The sequence below is a fragment of the Hemicordylus capensis genome, chromosome 3 (assembly GCF_027244095.1).
Source record: "Hemicordylus capensis ecotype Gifberg chromosome 3, rHemCap1.1.pri, whole genome shotgun sequence".
NCBI lineage: Eukaryota > Metazoa > Chordata > Lepidosauria > Squamata > Cordylidae > Hemicordylus > Hemicordylus capensis.
Genome location: NC_069659.1, coordinates 194,623,123 through 194,639,165, shown reverse-complemented (window position 1 = coordinate 194,639,165; position 16,043 = coordinate 194,623,123). Strand labels below are relative to the sequence as shown.

Here is a 16,043-nt window from a genome sequence, read left to right as displayed (position 1 = left end):
GGGGCCCCCAAGGCTGTTGTTTTGTTTTGTTTTTTGTTTTGTGTGTGTATGTGTTGTTTGTTAAATAAGAGGTGCTTCCACTTGTAAGCAACAGGATTTACATGAACATCCAGTTTGACCCATAGCCTGAGTGGAGAAGAGCAAATAAATACATGCAAAGTACAACCAGTGATCAAAGAAAAATAACTTTTGTTTCAGCATTCTTGAGGGCCTCCATTAAAATTCAGGGTTGGGGGATTAAGGGGAGGAGGATGGGTACAAGAAAGAGTAGAGAGGATGCTAGGTGTGGCTTATGAGTCTAATCACACATCAGCCAGCTGGGGTGCTCAGCACCATCTGGGGGGGAAATGCTCACTATGATTTTTTGGCAAGATCTACACTCTTAGAAATGGAAAACAGGTAATAGCATTGCAAGACTCTTCAGCTTTTAGTGTGCTATCATGTTTGCATACTCTGGGCCATCAGTCCTGCAGCAGCAAATGTGCAATGGTGTTTTAGAAGCTTTAAAAAAAATTTAAAACACAAAAACTACTATAAAACTGTATCGACATCAGAGGAATGAAAATGAAAATTGATAGCAAGATCCTCCAAAGATTATTCCATGGAGAGAGTACAACAATTTGTTCACTGTTACCCTAACTCTGACCGTAAGCCTTTCCTCTGTGTAATTTTACCCTATTCCCAGGGCTGTCCTTAGGGCAGGGCAACTACCTGAGCTCTTGTTCCTGCCACTAAAATTTACGGGAATGGGGCTCTTCTCTGGCTGATTTGCCGCAGGCAGCACACCCCACCAAGGCTCTCTAAGGACATCCCTGCCTATTCCTTTGGCGGTAGTGATAAAGAAGGAGCCATAACACAGAGAAAGCTGTTAAGTGCAACCTATTTTCTATCTCTAGGGGGGCAGAAATAGCCAAAAATCACAATGAGCATTCACCCTGAGATGGTAAGGATGCCCAAAATGTGTGGGCCTGGCTCACTGACTATATAATACTAGATGTTCTGACCATACCCTCCAGCAATGATCTTCTTAAATTGGCTTTTGCAAGTCTGCCTTGCTCAAAGCGGGAATATATTCAGAGGCTCCTCTGGAAACAATTTAAGTTTCAGCTTGGTATGCTTGTGCTAAATTGAGCAATATTTTAATGTTCGCTCATTTTGTGGTTGGGAAGGCAGCCAAAGTATGCTTTACAAAGAGTCCTATAAAACGTTAAAGGCTAACACGTTTACTATCGCATACGTTTTCATGGGTCAGAGCCTACTTTGTCAGATACAATGGCATGTTAACACGTTTCTTTGAAGAAATCCTAATGGTTAGTTGAGCTGTCAATACACCATATCCTGCAGAAACAGCATGCTTTATTCTCCTCACAGGAACGTTCATATGACCACATTTCTTTAAACTAGATGAGGAAAATGGTGGGGAAGGGTTAAATTGCTCACGAAAAAAGTGGCAGTAAAATCTGTTATGCAACACGTAGCTTGGTCCCAAAAGCCAACTTGGACAATTTTGTTCTCAATCCCTCTTGTGCTGTGGGATAGATATAGATATATGGGACACTGCCTTATACAGAGTCAGACCATTGGTCCATCTAACTCAGTATTGTCTATTTTGACTGGAAGTGGCTAAGATTTCAGGCAGGAGTCTTTTCCAGCTCTACCTGGAGGTTTTATGGACAGGGCTTTCCCCGAATCCACTCCTAATTGGAGTGTGCCAGTCCACATAGTCGCTGGATTTAACCCGTCCTCCCTGCGGGCTATCAGGGACCAGGACAGATAGGGCTTTGTTTTTCTCTGAAGGGAAGCTGCAAATTCTGCCCGGGTTATATCTGGGGTAAAAAAATCTATTTCCAGCAGCTTTTGAAAAAAACTCTAGGGCTGCTGCTTTCTCCAAGGGTGTTGATGGAGGTGCTGATGGCTATGCGAAGGAGGTGCTGATGGCTATGCGAATGGTCCACCTAATCCCACAAATTAAAATGCGTCCAATCTGCTGCGAAGCAGATTCAGATTCAGATTCAGATTCGCTCTTCAGATACCCTGAGGCATAGAGCCATGTGCTGGGAAAAACCCCTGGCATTGCTGGAGAGTGAACCTGGGACCTTCTCCATGCAAAGCAGATGCTCTTCCACTGAGCTATGGTCTCATCTCTTGATCCATATTGTGGAGAAAGGAGAGGGTGGGGAGTAAATCCCTTTTTAAAAAAAAGTTCCCCTGGTAAATTAAATTGCTCACATCCTGAGAGGGCTTCTGCATCTTGAAGAGTTGCATGCAACTGAACATCTCAGCAGTAACTAGAAAAGCTACAGCTACTATGATTTCCCCTTCAAAACAAACCATAAAACCATCAACAGTCATGTGAGGTTCCTCTACTAGTCTGGCTGGGACAAACTGATACTTGGTTCTCCTCCACCCTCAAAACCATTTATTGAATCCTCAATGTCACCCATTATCTGACTTCCATTATGTGACATTATGGATATATGCTGAAATGTGATTATTTTTCATCTTTCTTCTGATGATTTTTCCTTTAGCATCATATCTGTTAGATGGTAAATTACTTTTTGTAAAAAGCTTAGAAATATTTAAGCACTTAATAATATGGTGCCACATTATAACTATAATTATGTAATCAATATATTTAAACATATTTAGATTTTTCCCGATTCACATGGACTAAAAACAGCTCTCTTGGGATACTCCTGGGGCCATCTTACCATAAAATTTGTAGCCTGGTCCCAGCTCTTCTGCGATGATTTCCCCAATCTCCATTTATAAAATGTCAAGTAAAACAGACTTCTTTTCTCAGCAAAAGTCTGTAGCTGGAGCAGTGCAGATCAAAACCATTAGAAGATTCATACAAGGATTTTCCTTTCCAATAATGGGCATGGAAGACAAAAACCTATGGGGTCTCTGGCAGGATTGGGCTCTTGGTGGCCATTACAATAGTTGCTCCACAACTGGCACAGTATGTAAGCAAAAAGAGGTTGATCCAAAACCATTTCCATCATCCCTTCACAGGGAAAGATGCGGGGAGGGCTTTCATTAGTTTGAGGAGGGAAATTACTTGGAACGCACTGGGAATGACACTTGCCAATACTGGATATGTTGTGATCATTTCTAGTGCATTCCAGGAAAGCAAAGATGATGGCTGGCAGGAGTCGACCACTTGGAAAACTGGCAATGTTTCAAACACAGCTGTCACCACCCACAGAGGTGTGACATTTTCTGTAAAACAAATAACATGTCACTGCCGCCACCACTGGTAAGCTGCCTCCTAACCCTAGAACATTTCAAAAGTGTCATCCTCTCGCACAAAAAATTGCCTCCAAGCCTCCTCAAGCACCTCTAAAGTAGCCGAAGATAATGCCGGCTAATATTTCAGGTCAGCTTTGACTTAAAGACATCAGAAACTCAATGACCTTATACACCCGGAATGGCTATAGACCATGTGGTCACTGCTTGTCAGCTCATCACAATACATATGCCATATGGGAAGCCAGTCATGGCATATTCTCCAGCTATATAGTGAAATGATTGTTAGCATTCAGGTGCAACTGATCAGAAATCAGAACCATGGACACAGTAAAAATGGACAAACAATTAAACAATGGACCTTGGTGCCACCATTGCAGATTCCAATACACTGATAAGCAGCAGCTGCCAAATGTGCCTGTAGCTTATGAGCAAAATACTCTCACCTCCTCATGAATTCTCCAAAAAGTTCACAGGGAGAGTTTTGTGGCTTAAGTCCCTCTGTGTCACAGAAATGATCTTGCCTGCTGAAGCTAACCAAGTCTAGGTCTGAGCAGTGCCTGGATGAGGGACCACCTGGGAACCCTATGTGTGCTGCCCTGAGATCTATGATGGAAGAAAGGCAGAATATAAATGCAATCATATAAAAGAAAAAAAAAATGAGCTATAGCTATGACTCTGAAACTGTTGGAAGGAACCTTGGGGTTCATGGAAACGCCTAAGGAAGGGTCCCCTGGCAGATGTTCCTCACTATACAAGTTGCTGCAGAAAGGCTGCCCTGACAGTAGAAAGTTTGAAAGCCCCATGGAGGGGTTGAGCAAGTCCCTGCCATCAGTAATCTCAGAAAGTCCAAGAGGCAAAAAACGGCCATGGTAGCATGTTATTTTGGCCCACTACACACAGACAGGTGACAGAGACATTAAGCAACTAAGACCAAACTAGACATGATTTGGGAGCTCCGAGAACACGATCACCTGTAGGTTTTCTAACATCAAAGCAGCAATGAGGGGCCCTGAAACATAAGGGGTGTTAATCCTTTCCCAGACTAAGTTTCTCCCATTCCATTTTCCAGGTTGAAATCCCCCTCACCAGCTCCTGTTTGCCCCAAGTGACAAAACAGGTATCATCTGTGCAGAGATTCCACATCAGACAAGTTGATGCAGAAAGGATTTCAAAGGCTGCGTTCTCACAATCAGGAGCAGTGGGCCCCACAAAGCTGATTGTGGGGATATAGATTTTCTGGGCTATCCTGGCCAAACCGCTATGGTTAACCAGCACAGATAAATAGTTATCTATGCTAGTTAACCAGAGCCATTTGCCTGGGATTGCCCTGAAAATCTGTGTACCCACAATCAGCTTGGTGGGGCCCGCTGATCTTGATTAACGTTTTAACCAGGATGCAACCTAAATAATTATAATAACAATATTAATAATATTATTTAATTAATAATAATAATTATAATAATAACTTTAAGCTCTGCCCCTTAAGGTAAATAGCAGCTTAGGAAACAAGTTGCTTTCTATAATTCTAGAGGGTGGACAACACACTCTTGCCTCAGGCCAATCTTGCTTCTTTGTCAGTGCCATAAGCAAAATAGTTATGCCCACCTCCATTTTGCATAAGCCACACCTACTTTTGTCAGCAAATTCCACCAGCTTTGTACAACATGACACCTCTAAGTAAGCAGGGCTTGAATTCATAAACAGAGAAAGCTGAATTAGCTAAAAACGGTGACACTCTCCCCACCAAGGACCACAGCCTGTACTCAAGGCAATTCATTCTGACCTTGGAGGTTCCCCACCTCCAAGTTAAGGAAGGCAGATCTTTAAGAAGCTGCTTCCCAGCCCTACCCCTGCATTTACCTGAACGTATAGCTTCTAGCTGCAATAATTCTCTCTCACCAGTTTACCCAGACTTTGTTTCACAAGCCGCACCCAGTGTTTTGGCAGACAGCAACGCATTCCAGCAACACCCTATGCAAAAAATACCCCTTTCCTGTATCTAATCTCTACCTCGTTTTACAAATTCTACAGTAGGTCTGACTGCAAGTTTGATTTTTCTGCTGGTCAAAAAAAAAAAAAGCCCCTGTATTTTGATACAATCCTAGCTTACACAGGGAGGGACATTCCACACAAGAAGGCTTTATAAGGACTGCTTTCTAATTTATATATCTCATGTGTCCTACAGACGCTATTCACTACTTCTGGCTGCATTAATTGTCTTTTAGGGTTACCACTTCCACCACAGGATAAAAAACAGTGTCAATGAAAACTTCCTTCCTGGAGCAAATAGCAGCTCTGGGAGCTGGCCCATATTTGGACCATGGTGGGGTAGAGGTTAAATCTTCCCTTCCCCCATGCCACAGTCAAGATCAGACCCTGCAGCTCTTATGTAAACACACACACACTAACACTAACACTATTGTGACATTTAAATGTATCATGTAGTTTGGCTCTAAGAAATATCATTGACCTAGGACTTGCATCCAGGTTCATCAGATCAACCCGACACTGGCTCTCGATTATCCTTTCAGATGGTTTTGTGTTGGGTGTTCACCAAGATGATCTACATATTTCAATAAAAAGTCTCACACAGGACACAAGTCCTTTTCTTAGGGCAGATTCATGTTAAAAGCCGGGAGCAGATACAGACAGATGCAAGGACACACCCATTGCAGAGAAAATTAGGTACCCTGTGTCACTGAACTCAAAGCATTTCTTCTTAACCTTTTTTCTTTAGTGTGCCTAGAGGAGGCCTGCAAGATCTTCCACAGCAGAAAGACTTTCTCTGATGAGCCCATTTGGTACGTACATGTGCAAATTAAGAGATAGAGAGTTCCCATGAAATCAAAGAGAGACATTGGCTCCTATTAACGCTTCCTAAAAATTTTTAAAAATCCTAAATTCAGCCAAATACATGCTGGGTGAGTCTGGGCCAGTCACTTCTCTCTCAGCCTAACCTACTTCACAGGGTTGTTGTGAGGAGAAACTCAAGTATGTAGTACACCACTTTGGGCTCCTTGGAGGAAGAGAGGGATATAAAATTAATTAATTAATCAATCAATCAATCAAGATGTAAGAAGTCACAGTAGTGCCGCTCTTTAAAAAGCCTCTCTATGCTTTTATGCACTTCATCATGCAAGTAAAAAGACAGGCCAGATGGCATTCTTCTTGGGGTACAGAGTTGCAAAAGAGTTCTGTGTGGCTGACTAAAATACAGGTGAAACTCGGAAAATTAGAATATCGTGCAAAAGTCCATTAATTTCAGTAATGCAAATTAAAAGGTGAAACTGATATATGAGACAGACGCATTACATGCAAAGCAAGATAAGTCAAGCCTTAATTTGTTATAATTGTGATGATCATGGCGTACAGCTCATGAAAACCCCAAATCCACAATCTCAGAAAATTAGAATATTACATGGAACCAAGAAGACAAGGATTGTAGAATGACAATACATGACCTGTACATGATAATACAACCACCCTGAACATCAAGTGAAGAGTAGGGGGAAAAATAATGAAAAGAGTAAAAATATTGCACATTTGTAAACAAAAGTATCAATGATCACAGGGCAAAATCAGCCAACATAATTACCTCAAAGAACAGAACTATATAATAACAAAAATGCCATAACTATCTATCTATCTATAATATTTTTATACCACCTGATATATACATCTCAATGTCAATACAAATATACATTATATAGTAAGGATACTAAACACAAGAAAAGGGTAGTTCTGAGGAACTGTGAGAGCTAAAGAAATAACAATCTCATCTCTGGAAATCATCAGTTGTGTCGTAATGACACTCGCTTGCCCTAGAACTAACTTTGGCTTTCAGCAAGAAGTTCAATAAAAGGGAAAACATTTTCAAGGTTTAACAAAACAATCTAAACTAGGTCATTCACACAATAAAAAACTATGTTCTACCCGGGTTTGAGAGCTGTGTGCGCTCCCAATTTTTGGTTGTATGGAAGCAAGGTAGAAGGAAAACCTAGGCAGAAGTGATTGTGTGGAAGCAAGGTAGGAGGGAAACCTGGGTAGCTTTTCCTCCTACCTTGCTTCCACACAATCACTTCTAGCCAGGTTTTTCTCTTGCCTTGCTTCCACACAACCAAAAATTGGGAGCGCACACAGCTCCCAAACCTGGATAAAACACAGTTTTCAATTTTGTGAATGACCTCTAGTAGTAGTATTGTTTATTTCAGCCCAAGGCCAGCATAAATGACCTCTAGGTATAACACACACACAAACCAGATTTAACACAAAGGAACAATCTCTATGTCTACCCCTAGTGGGATGGCAAAAGGCTGTAAACTGGTCCTCTTAAAACTGTAGCAGAATGAAGAGAACAACCTGCTTTAATGAATTCTAAAGTGCTAAATGGGCAGGAGCTGCATGTCAGTGGTAGATTATAGGGATATTCATGGAACCGGCTGGAGCCAGTTCAATGGCGGGGGGGATTTAAGGGTGGGGGAGGATGCACTCCCACCCCCGTTGCATTTCCCCCACAGTCGCACATTTCCCTAAAAGCCCGTCGGGGCGGCAGCGTACTTCCCTGCCACCCTGCTCCAATGTTATCCGGAAGTAACCGGAAGTAGTAGCTGCGACTGCTCACCCAACGTGAGTGTGATGTGCGCACGCACAAGTGTGGCATGCACATGAACGCAACGTGTGCAGTCGCAACAACTACTTATGGTTACTTCCAGATAACGTCAGAGTGGGACATCAGGGAGGTAAGCTGCTGCCCTGACAAGCTTTTAGGGAAACGTTTGTCAGTGGGGGAAATGCGGGGGGGGGAGTGCATCCTCTCCCGCCCTTAAAGCCACCAGCCCCCCACCATTGAACCCTCGAGCCGGAAAAGGTTCGTGGACATCCCTAGTAAATGACCAAGACCTGACTGTTTTTTTGCTTTTTGGAAGACACAGTAATCTCTCCAAGGAATCAGACCAGTTGAGGGCATGATATGACTAGTTCCTAGTTATGACCATCACTACCTGAATACAAGTTATGGTTAAACTCCAGCAGGGCTATTCTTATGTTCTAAAGCTCTGAAGGAAAAGGAAATAGAAGCATAGAATTTTAGAGCTGGAAGGGATCTTGGAGGTCTTCTAGTCCAACCTCCTTCTCAGTGCAGGAAACTGCTACAGAATCTTCAACATATGGGTGTCCAACCTCTGTTTGAAAACTTCCAGTGAAGGAGAGCCTACCACTGCAAGAGGCAGGGTATTCCACTGTCTAACAGTTGCTCTTACCGCTGGGAAATTCTTTCTAAAGTCTAGTCTAAATATGATTCCTTGACATTTTAACCCAGGCCTGCCTTCAGAAGGAAGAGAGAACAAATCTGTTCTTTCTTCTATGTAACAGCCCTTTCAATATTTGAAGATCTCTATCCTATCCACTCTTGGTCTTCCTAGGGGGAACATAGTGAAATTCATGGCTTTGTTTGCCTTTCTCTGTACACATTCAAGGAATCTAAACAAGATCATTTACTTAAAGATTAAGTGCCAAGAACATTTTAGATGTAAGGGCTAATATGGGGGCAGAATTATGTTTCTTCATCAGATAGAAAATATTGTTTCGCCATGTCCCAAAACTTTCAGACATGTGATTGCTGGGTAAGTGGACAGTGCCTTCTCAGTGGGTGTCACTCACACTTTACAATTTCTGGGTAAGTGGGCAGTGCCTTCTCGGTGTCACCCACACTTTACAAATTCTAAGACTAGGAAGCTCATCTGCCCCCTTGTTATTGACATTTCAATGTCTACAAAGACTTGTTTATCTTTGCCTTGGGTATTGATTAGTTGCCTCTTCCTTATTTGTATATTCTTTGGATAATGCCTTTTCTGCTTGTTTTTATGCTGCAAAATTTTACTGTTTATTTAATTTTTATTATTTTGTTTTTAATCTGTTGTTTGTTAGCCACCTTGAGGTTCCCACTTTGAGAAGAGGGAGGAAATTCTGCCCCTGCCGTGTCAATCAGCAGCACGCCCTTCCACTGCCACTCACAGTAACAGCGGGACTTGTCCAGAGAGGGAAAAGCCTGAAGCCTGATGGAGGGTGTTTCTGCTATTGTGAGTAGGGGTGTGCACTCGACTCGTGCACAGGTTCAGCGCTGCCGCGACCCGGGGGAGTGGCAAGAGGAATCTTTTAAAAGGAAGGGATCAGGTCCTAACCTGCTCTCCACTGCCCCATGCAGCTTCCTGCTGCAACAGCACTCCCCCACAAGAACCTACACGCGGTTTATGGGGCAGGACCTGCTCTCCTCCTTTTTAAAGATCCCTCTTGCTACTCCCCCCTCCCCCATCAAACCTTGGTTTGTGCACATCCTTATTGTACATGGCTACTATAGTAAGGCGATTTTATAACATCTGGATGAGGCTAAAGTGGTGTCTCCTGGATCCCAGCACATGCAATGATTGCCAGTGGGGCTGTCACCCACTTAAAGAAGCCACACTTTGTTTCTGTTTGTTTTTAGAGGATGCATGGACACACCAGACATCGTCTTAAAAGGCGCACTCCCTCCTTGGGATGTTAAACTAAATCGAGCGACCTCCAGACTTAGAGGTAGTGTGCCTCGAAGGAACAGTTATTGGGTGAAGTAAAGGTGGGGGGGATGCCCCAATCCCAGGCTTCCCAGAGGCATCTGGCTGGAGGATACCTACGGCTAAACCTAATTCTCAAGCAGACGGACCCTCGGTCTGATCCAGAATGGTTCTTCTTGTATTCCTTCCTGTGCTAGAGGCTCCTGCAGGTGTCTAAGAGGGAAAGGAAAGGGGCCGGGGCTCAAGCCTCCTCTATGGAAGATGTTGTTCCCTGGGAACTGGAAGTCCTCCTGGCCCCCAATTCCAGGCGGAGGAGTTTCGCTGTGGTGGCTGCCTGCAAGAACCCACCACGGTGAGGTGACTCAGCCAGCCCGCCTGACCCCGCCTGCTCCAGTGCCTCATTGCTAAAGAAGGAGGCACCGGGCTTCAAAACTGACAGAGCCAGGCTCCCTAACCCAACCCCAGGCAGGTCCGCCGGGAGCGATGGCTTCGCTCCTCCGCCGCCAAGGGGAGCAGCACACTCCCTCTCGACCTGCTCAGAGGCGCGCTCCTCCGCCGGGCACTTTTCTAGCCTTGCGAAGAGATGCCGGGCTCCCTTACCCTGGAGATGGTGAGCGGCTGGTCGAAGTCCGTGCCCCCCACCAGGCGGAAGCCCCACGGCCCCGGGCCCTGGATGGTGATGCGGTGGGTGCTGCCCATGCTGCTTCTGGCCGCCGCCGGTGGTGTCGGAGTAAGCCTGCAGGCAGGGACGGCGAGGCGCGGCTGGGCTGCTCCGCTCTGCTCCGCCCCGGGGCGGGAGTTCCGACACCGCCCCGCTGCCAATCAGGGTCCTCCGAGGCGGGCGATCCCTCCCCCGGGACAGCGAGCGAGGTGGTCGAGTGAGTCTGCTCTGAGGCGCAGTGGAGGCTCCCGGGCAAAATGTCAACCTGCTCTTTCCATGTCGTCACTCCCGTGCACAAGCATGTCCTGGCAGCTCACCTTGTCCATCTGTCTCCCGCTCTTTCTGCATATGTATCCCTTCAACGTTCCTCAAAAGCAAGAGCCCTTTTTAAATATTCTTTGTAGTTCCAGCCTATGGGTCATTGCTTAATGCAGTGGGGCTGTTTACTTTTGAGTAAACCTGCACAGGACTTTCGCCTTAACTCTGCATACCTAAGAGCATGCGTTGCGGCCAGTTGCGACACCAAGAAAAAATCGGCGGGGGGGGGCGCGCGCGGAGAGAGAATGCAGAAGGGACAAAGTTCATTTCTTGGGGTGGGGCACCTTTGTCTCATATGTTCGATTTCTGAAAGAAAAATAACAGTATTTCACATTAATGCGCCTTTTCTAAACACAAACAGAAGTGAGTCCATGGAGAATGCTTGTGGGTGCGCGCCTCACATTATGAGGGGCCTGTGAATAATACAGAATATGACTAAATGTTACGTTTTACATAATTGGTTTAAAAAGTAAAGGAGTGTGTGCTTTATTACTGTGATGATTTTGAGGTACTGCTGTTTTAAGAGATAATATTGCATTTAGAAGGGAGACTACTGAGGTGTGCGTGGATCTGCTCCAGGCAGTTTGGGGAGCACCAGCAGGTCCTAGGGGAGTCACCACGCTGCTGTGCATAGAGGAGAACTAGAAATAGTTCTGTTTTTGGCTTTTTAAATAACTTTTAATTTGGAACTTTTGAAAAAAATTAGTTTTAAATGTGGTTTTCGCCTGGTATTAACTTAGTCTTATTTTACATGGTATATCTGTTTTATTAATGTTTGAGCCACCCCAAGCACTAGTGTACTAGAGGGGCAGGGAGTACATATTTTAAATAGTAAGTAATAAGTTTCTTGTTGTGACCACAGATCATAATATAGCATAACATTAAAAAAAAAATAAACATACCAAGAAGTTATATCAGTTTAAGGTAAAGTGTGTCATCAAGTCGATTTTGACTGCTGGCGCCCACAGAGCCCTGAGGTTGTCTTTGGTAGAGTATAGGAGGGGCTTACCATTGCCATCTCCCGAGCAGTATGAGCTGATGCCTTTCAGCTCATATCAGTTAGGTTGAGCTAAAACCAATGCTACATTTTAGAACATATAAATTTCTTTTGAGTTTAAAAGAAAGCATAGCGAAAGTAGCAACTTGACAGCTGACATGTGGAATCGCATCAACAAGAAGATAAATGTTCTACATACAATCCCTTAAGATGAGCTATCGTCAATGTTTCCCCCCTGATTTTATCATAAATAGGGTAATAGAGGACATAGGGGATGATGTCCTCCACTTGACCAGTGTCATAAGGACAAAGGTGCAGCCGGGTTAGTTGAGAAGTAGAGGAAATATAAGCTTCTCCCGGCTATCTTTATAAAATGGACAGGAAAAGAGAACATGCTCAGTGGTTTCCACCTCCCCAGAGGCACAGGGGCAAAGCCTTTCTGTTAATGGGATCTTCCTGTATCTGCCTTCCAGCACAGCAGATGGAAGGGCATGACAGCGGGCAAGGGTGAATGCCCTTCTGTGGATTTTTATTTCCAGCTGAGTCAAATATGTAGGTGGAGGGGGGGATACCGTGAACCTAGAGCTGTCTGCGGCCAGGTAGCCAGGCACCCTACTTAGGTCCACCTGTTGTTCTGTGTCCAGGATCCTCTGTTTGATAGCCATTTTCGCTTTGTCACTGCCCATAGCAAGAAGGTGAGATGGGAAGAGGCCCAGTAGTGCCACCTTATTATTGACTGCTCGCTTCCTGGAGCATTGGAAATTGTCCTGCAGCATCAGTGGGGCCAGGCCCTCTGGGCAAAGAGCTAGTTTGAGCCAGTGATTGAGAGCAGTCATCCAAACTCTGGCCTCAACGTTTATCATTTATTTATTTATTTATCACATTTTTATACCACCCAAAGCGTGAGTTCTCTGGGCGGTTTACGTGAAAATAAAAACCAATAAAAAGATTAACACATTAAAATTTAAAATGTTAAAACTATTAACACACAATTAAAACACAGTTAAAACAATGTCTAATTAAAAGCCTGGGTGAACAAATGTGTCTTGACTGCCTTTTTAAAATTTGTAAGAGATGGGGAGGCTCTTATTTCAGCAGGAAGTGTGTTCCAAAGCCACCGGGCAGCAATGGAGAAGGCCCATCCCTGAGTAGCTACGGTACCAGACAAGCCAGTGGCAACTGCAGACAAACCTCTCCAGATGATCTCAATGGGCGGTGTGGTTCATAGCAAAGGAGGCATTCTCTTAAATACCCAGGGCCCAAGCTGTTTAGGGCTTTATAGGTTATAACCAAAACCTTGTACTTTGCCTGGAAACTTACTGGCAGCCAGTGTTGATCTTTTAAGATGGGAGTGATATGGCCTCTCCAAGATGACCCAGAGACCAGTCTGGCTGCCACATTCTGGACTAACTGCACTTTCTGGATTTATCTGGATTCAGTCTCAGCTTGTTACCTCTCATCCAGCCCACCACTGCCTCCAGGCAGGCATTTAGGGAGGTTATGCCTTCTCCTGATGATGCTGATATGGAGAAATAGATTTGGGTGTCATCAGCAGTTTCCCGACGCAAAGTGGCATTGGAGATACAGCAAGGTACCTGTAAGGCCACTCTTATGAATTTAGATTGGACACTCTCCAATATACTAAAGTTAGAGGGGGATCCTGGGTGGGCACCATAGAGTAGTTGTGCCAGTAGCTTGGCTTCATATCGTTTGAGCACTGCAGGTACATAGTGACCACCTCTAGTTCGAAGGAACCTCAAGATGGCAACGGAGCTCCTCTTTGCCACAAGGGCAACATGTTCCCAGTGGGCCTTTCTTCCACTAGAGGCCTGGAGGACCACCACCATATATGTAAAACAGGTGACCTGTTCAATTCTATAGCCATCGATACTCCAGCTACGGATCTTTGGTCTTCTGGCAAAGGCCATGATCTTAGTTTTTTGATAGTTTATTTCCAGTTGTTCATCTCTGCAATACTGTGACAAAGCTGCCAGCGCCCTTCTGAGGCCTATGGGGGTCCTCGAGAGGATTGCAGCAGCATTAGCATAGAGTAGGATAGAGATGGATATTTCAGCCAACTTGGGAGGGAGGAAATCTGAGTTGTTGAGGCAGCTCACCATAGCATTGATATAGAAACTGAACAGAAGTGAGGCTAGAATACACCCTTCTGATTTGGTACAGGGTTCATGAGGTGTCCTTGAGGGCTACATCTTACTCTGAGAGTTGTATCAGGGCATGGATCAGAAAAAGCAGGCGCCTATCTATTGTGGTGGATTCAAGCTTTAACTTGAGAGATGGAGTCAAATATGGCCTTGAGGTCTAAGAAGGCAGCGTACAGGGAATAAGAGTTGTTAGAGGAATATTTTTCAATAAGATGTTGGAGCACCAGGCACTGGTCAGTTGTGGATCTGCCTTCCCTAAAACCTGCTTGTTCTTCTGCCAGCAATTCCTCTTGCTCTAGCCGGTCCCTGGATTTCCCATATATGTGTCTGGCATACAGCTTGCTGATGGTACTGAGCAGGCTAATGGGCCTATAATTGGCAGGATCATCCCTGCGTCCCTTTTTTAATATGGGGACGATGATTGCCAACCCCCAATCCCTGGGGATGTGGCCCCTGGGAGTCTATATAACCCCTGCTAACTTGGCAAAGAGGCACCTTTTAACATGGTGATTCTCTTTATTTAGCAGGGGGAGAGTAACTGACTCAGTCCACCCCCAGCACAGTACCTCCAGTGACTGTTGCTGGTGTCTCTCTTATGTTTCTTTTTAGATTGTGAGCCCTTTGGGGACAGGGATCCATCTTATTTATTTGTTATTTCTCTGTATAAACCGTCCTGAGCCACTTTTGAAAGGGTGGTATAGAAATTGAATTAATAATAATAGATGGGTAAACAACGAGGCCAGAACTGGGGCCCACCACTCCAGGTTACTTTTTATAAGGTCGACAGGGATGAGGTTTTCCCCTTGGGCCTTGCTCGCTTTAGATTGTGAGATAAGGGATGCAACCTCCGATATCGTGATTGGTGCCAGCTGGGCAAATCTTTTATATCCACTAGGGATGGGCCTGAGTTTGCCAAGGTATCTTTGTATAAGTTCCGGAAGTATAATTCCTAGGTCGATGGGAGAAATGGGAGTCTATCAGGGCCGAGCCAATGGAAGAAGAATTAGCCATAATATGCCAAAATGTAGAAGAGTCCTTCTCTTTGGCTGCCTGAATGAGTCGTGTCCAGGTGGTCCTCATGGCCTCTCGTTTCTTGATTGTCTGAAGACATTTATATTGTTTCTTTAAAAGTTGAAGATGTGTGAGGGCCTCCAAGGCAACTACTCCTGTATTAGCTCTGTAGGTGAGGTATTTATTTTTTATTTTTTTACATTTTATATCCCACTCTTCCTCCAAGGAGCCCAGAGCGGTGTACTACATACTTAAGTTTCTCCTCACAACAACCCTGTGAGGTAGGTTAGGCTGAGAGAGAAGTGACTGGCCCAGAGTCACCCAGCTAGTTTCCTGGCTGAATGGGGATTTGAACTCGGGTCTCCCCAGTCCTAGTCCAGCACTCTAGCCACTACACCACGCTGACAGGCAGAGGTAAGAGCTTTCTGGGCCTTTATACAGTCCTTATCAAACCAGTGATGGTCTCTGCCTGGCACAAACAGCAGCCGGATTCAACCTACAAATCCTAAACAGCTCAATGGAGAATGACAGGAGAATATACTTACCCATCTCCCATAAGAGAGACACCAGCAACAGTCACTGGAGGTACTGTGCTGGGGGTGGACTGAGCCAGTTACTCTCCCCGTGCTAAATAAAGAGAATCAAACCTGGATGGACATCCAGGTGGCATGGTGAAGGAGCCACCCTTCCTGCATAGATGTTTTTGAAGCTCATGCACCAAGCTCTCATATCTCCAGGGGGTCTGCTGCAGAGGTGAAAGTTATGACGTATTTCTGGTAGCTCAAAAATGGTTCCACTGCGAGCAGTTCTTTTGGTTGAGTTGGGGTGAGTTGGGGTGTCCATTTTGCATGACATCTGCCTTGTCCCTCTATCAAAATGTTGAGTGTGTATCAAATTTCCAGATGTGACTGTTGAGCAAGGGGTACCAATTGTAAAAGGAGCAGAAAGTTATCACTATCCAAGTGCGGTATGACTTCAAAGTTCAGAACAAAAGGGAGTAGGTTCCTGGAGATAGTGATATAATCTATGGTGCTTGTTTTTACGCCAGATGGGTAAGTATATTCTCCTGTCATTCTCCATTGAGCTGTTTAGGA

At 44.7% G+C, this 16,043-nt stretch overlaps 1 protein-coding gene across 4 annotated transcripts in view; it reads right to left on the bottom strand.

The window, feature by feature from the left end:
* The window catches only part of PDLIM1 (PDZ and LIM domain 1), a 52,662-nt gene extending 41,996 nt beyond the window's left edge, over positions 1 to 10,666 (bottom strand). Inside the window, exon 1 of one of the 4 annotated variants that reach the window (XM_053308566.1) lies at positions 10,401 to 10,666. In XM_053308566.1, coding sequence (XP_053164541.1) covers positions 10,401 to 10,499 — 99 coding nt within the window. In that variant the 5' untranslated portion in view covers positions 10,500 to 10,666. The remainder of the gene's footprint in view (positions 1 to 10,400) is intronic. The other 3 variants (XM_053308564.1, XM_053308567.1, XM_053308565.1) reach the window with 3 other exon arrangements.
* Between the last annotated feature and the right edge of the window lie 5,377 nt (positions 10,667 to 16,043).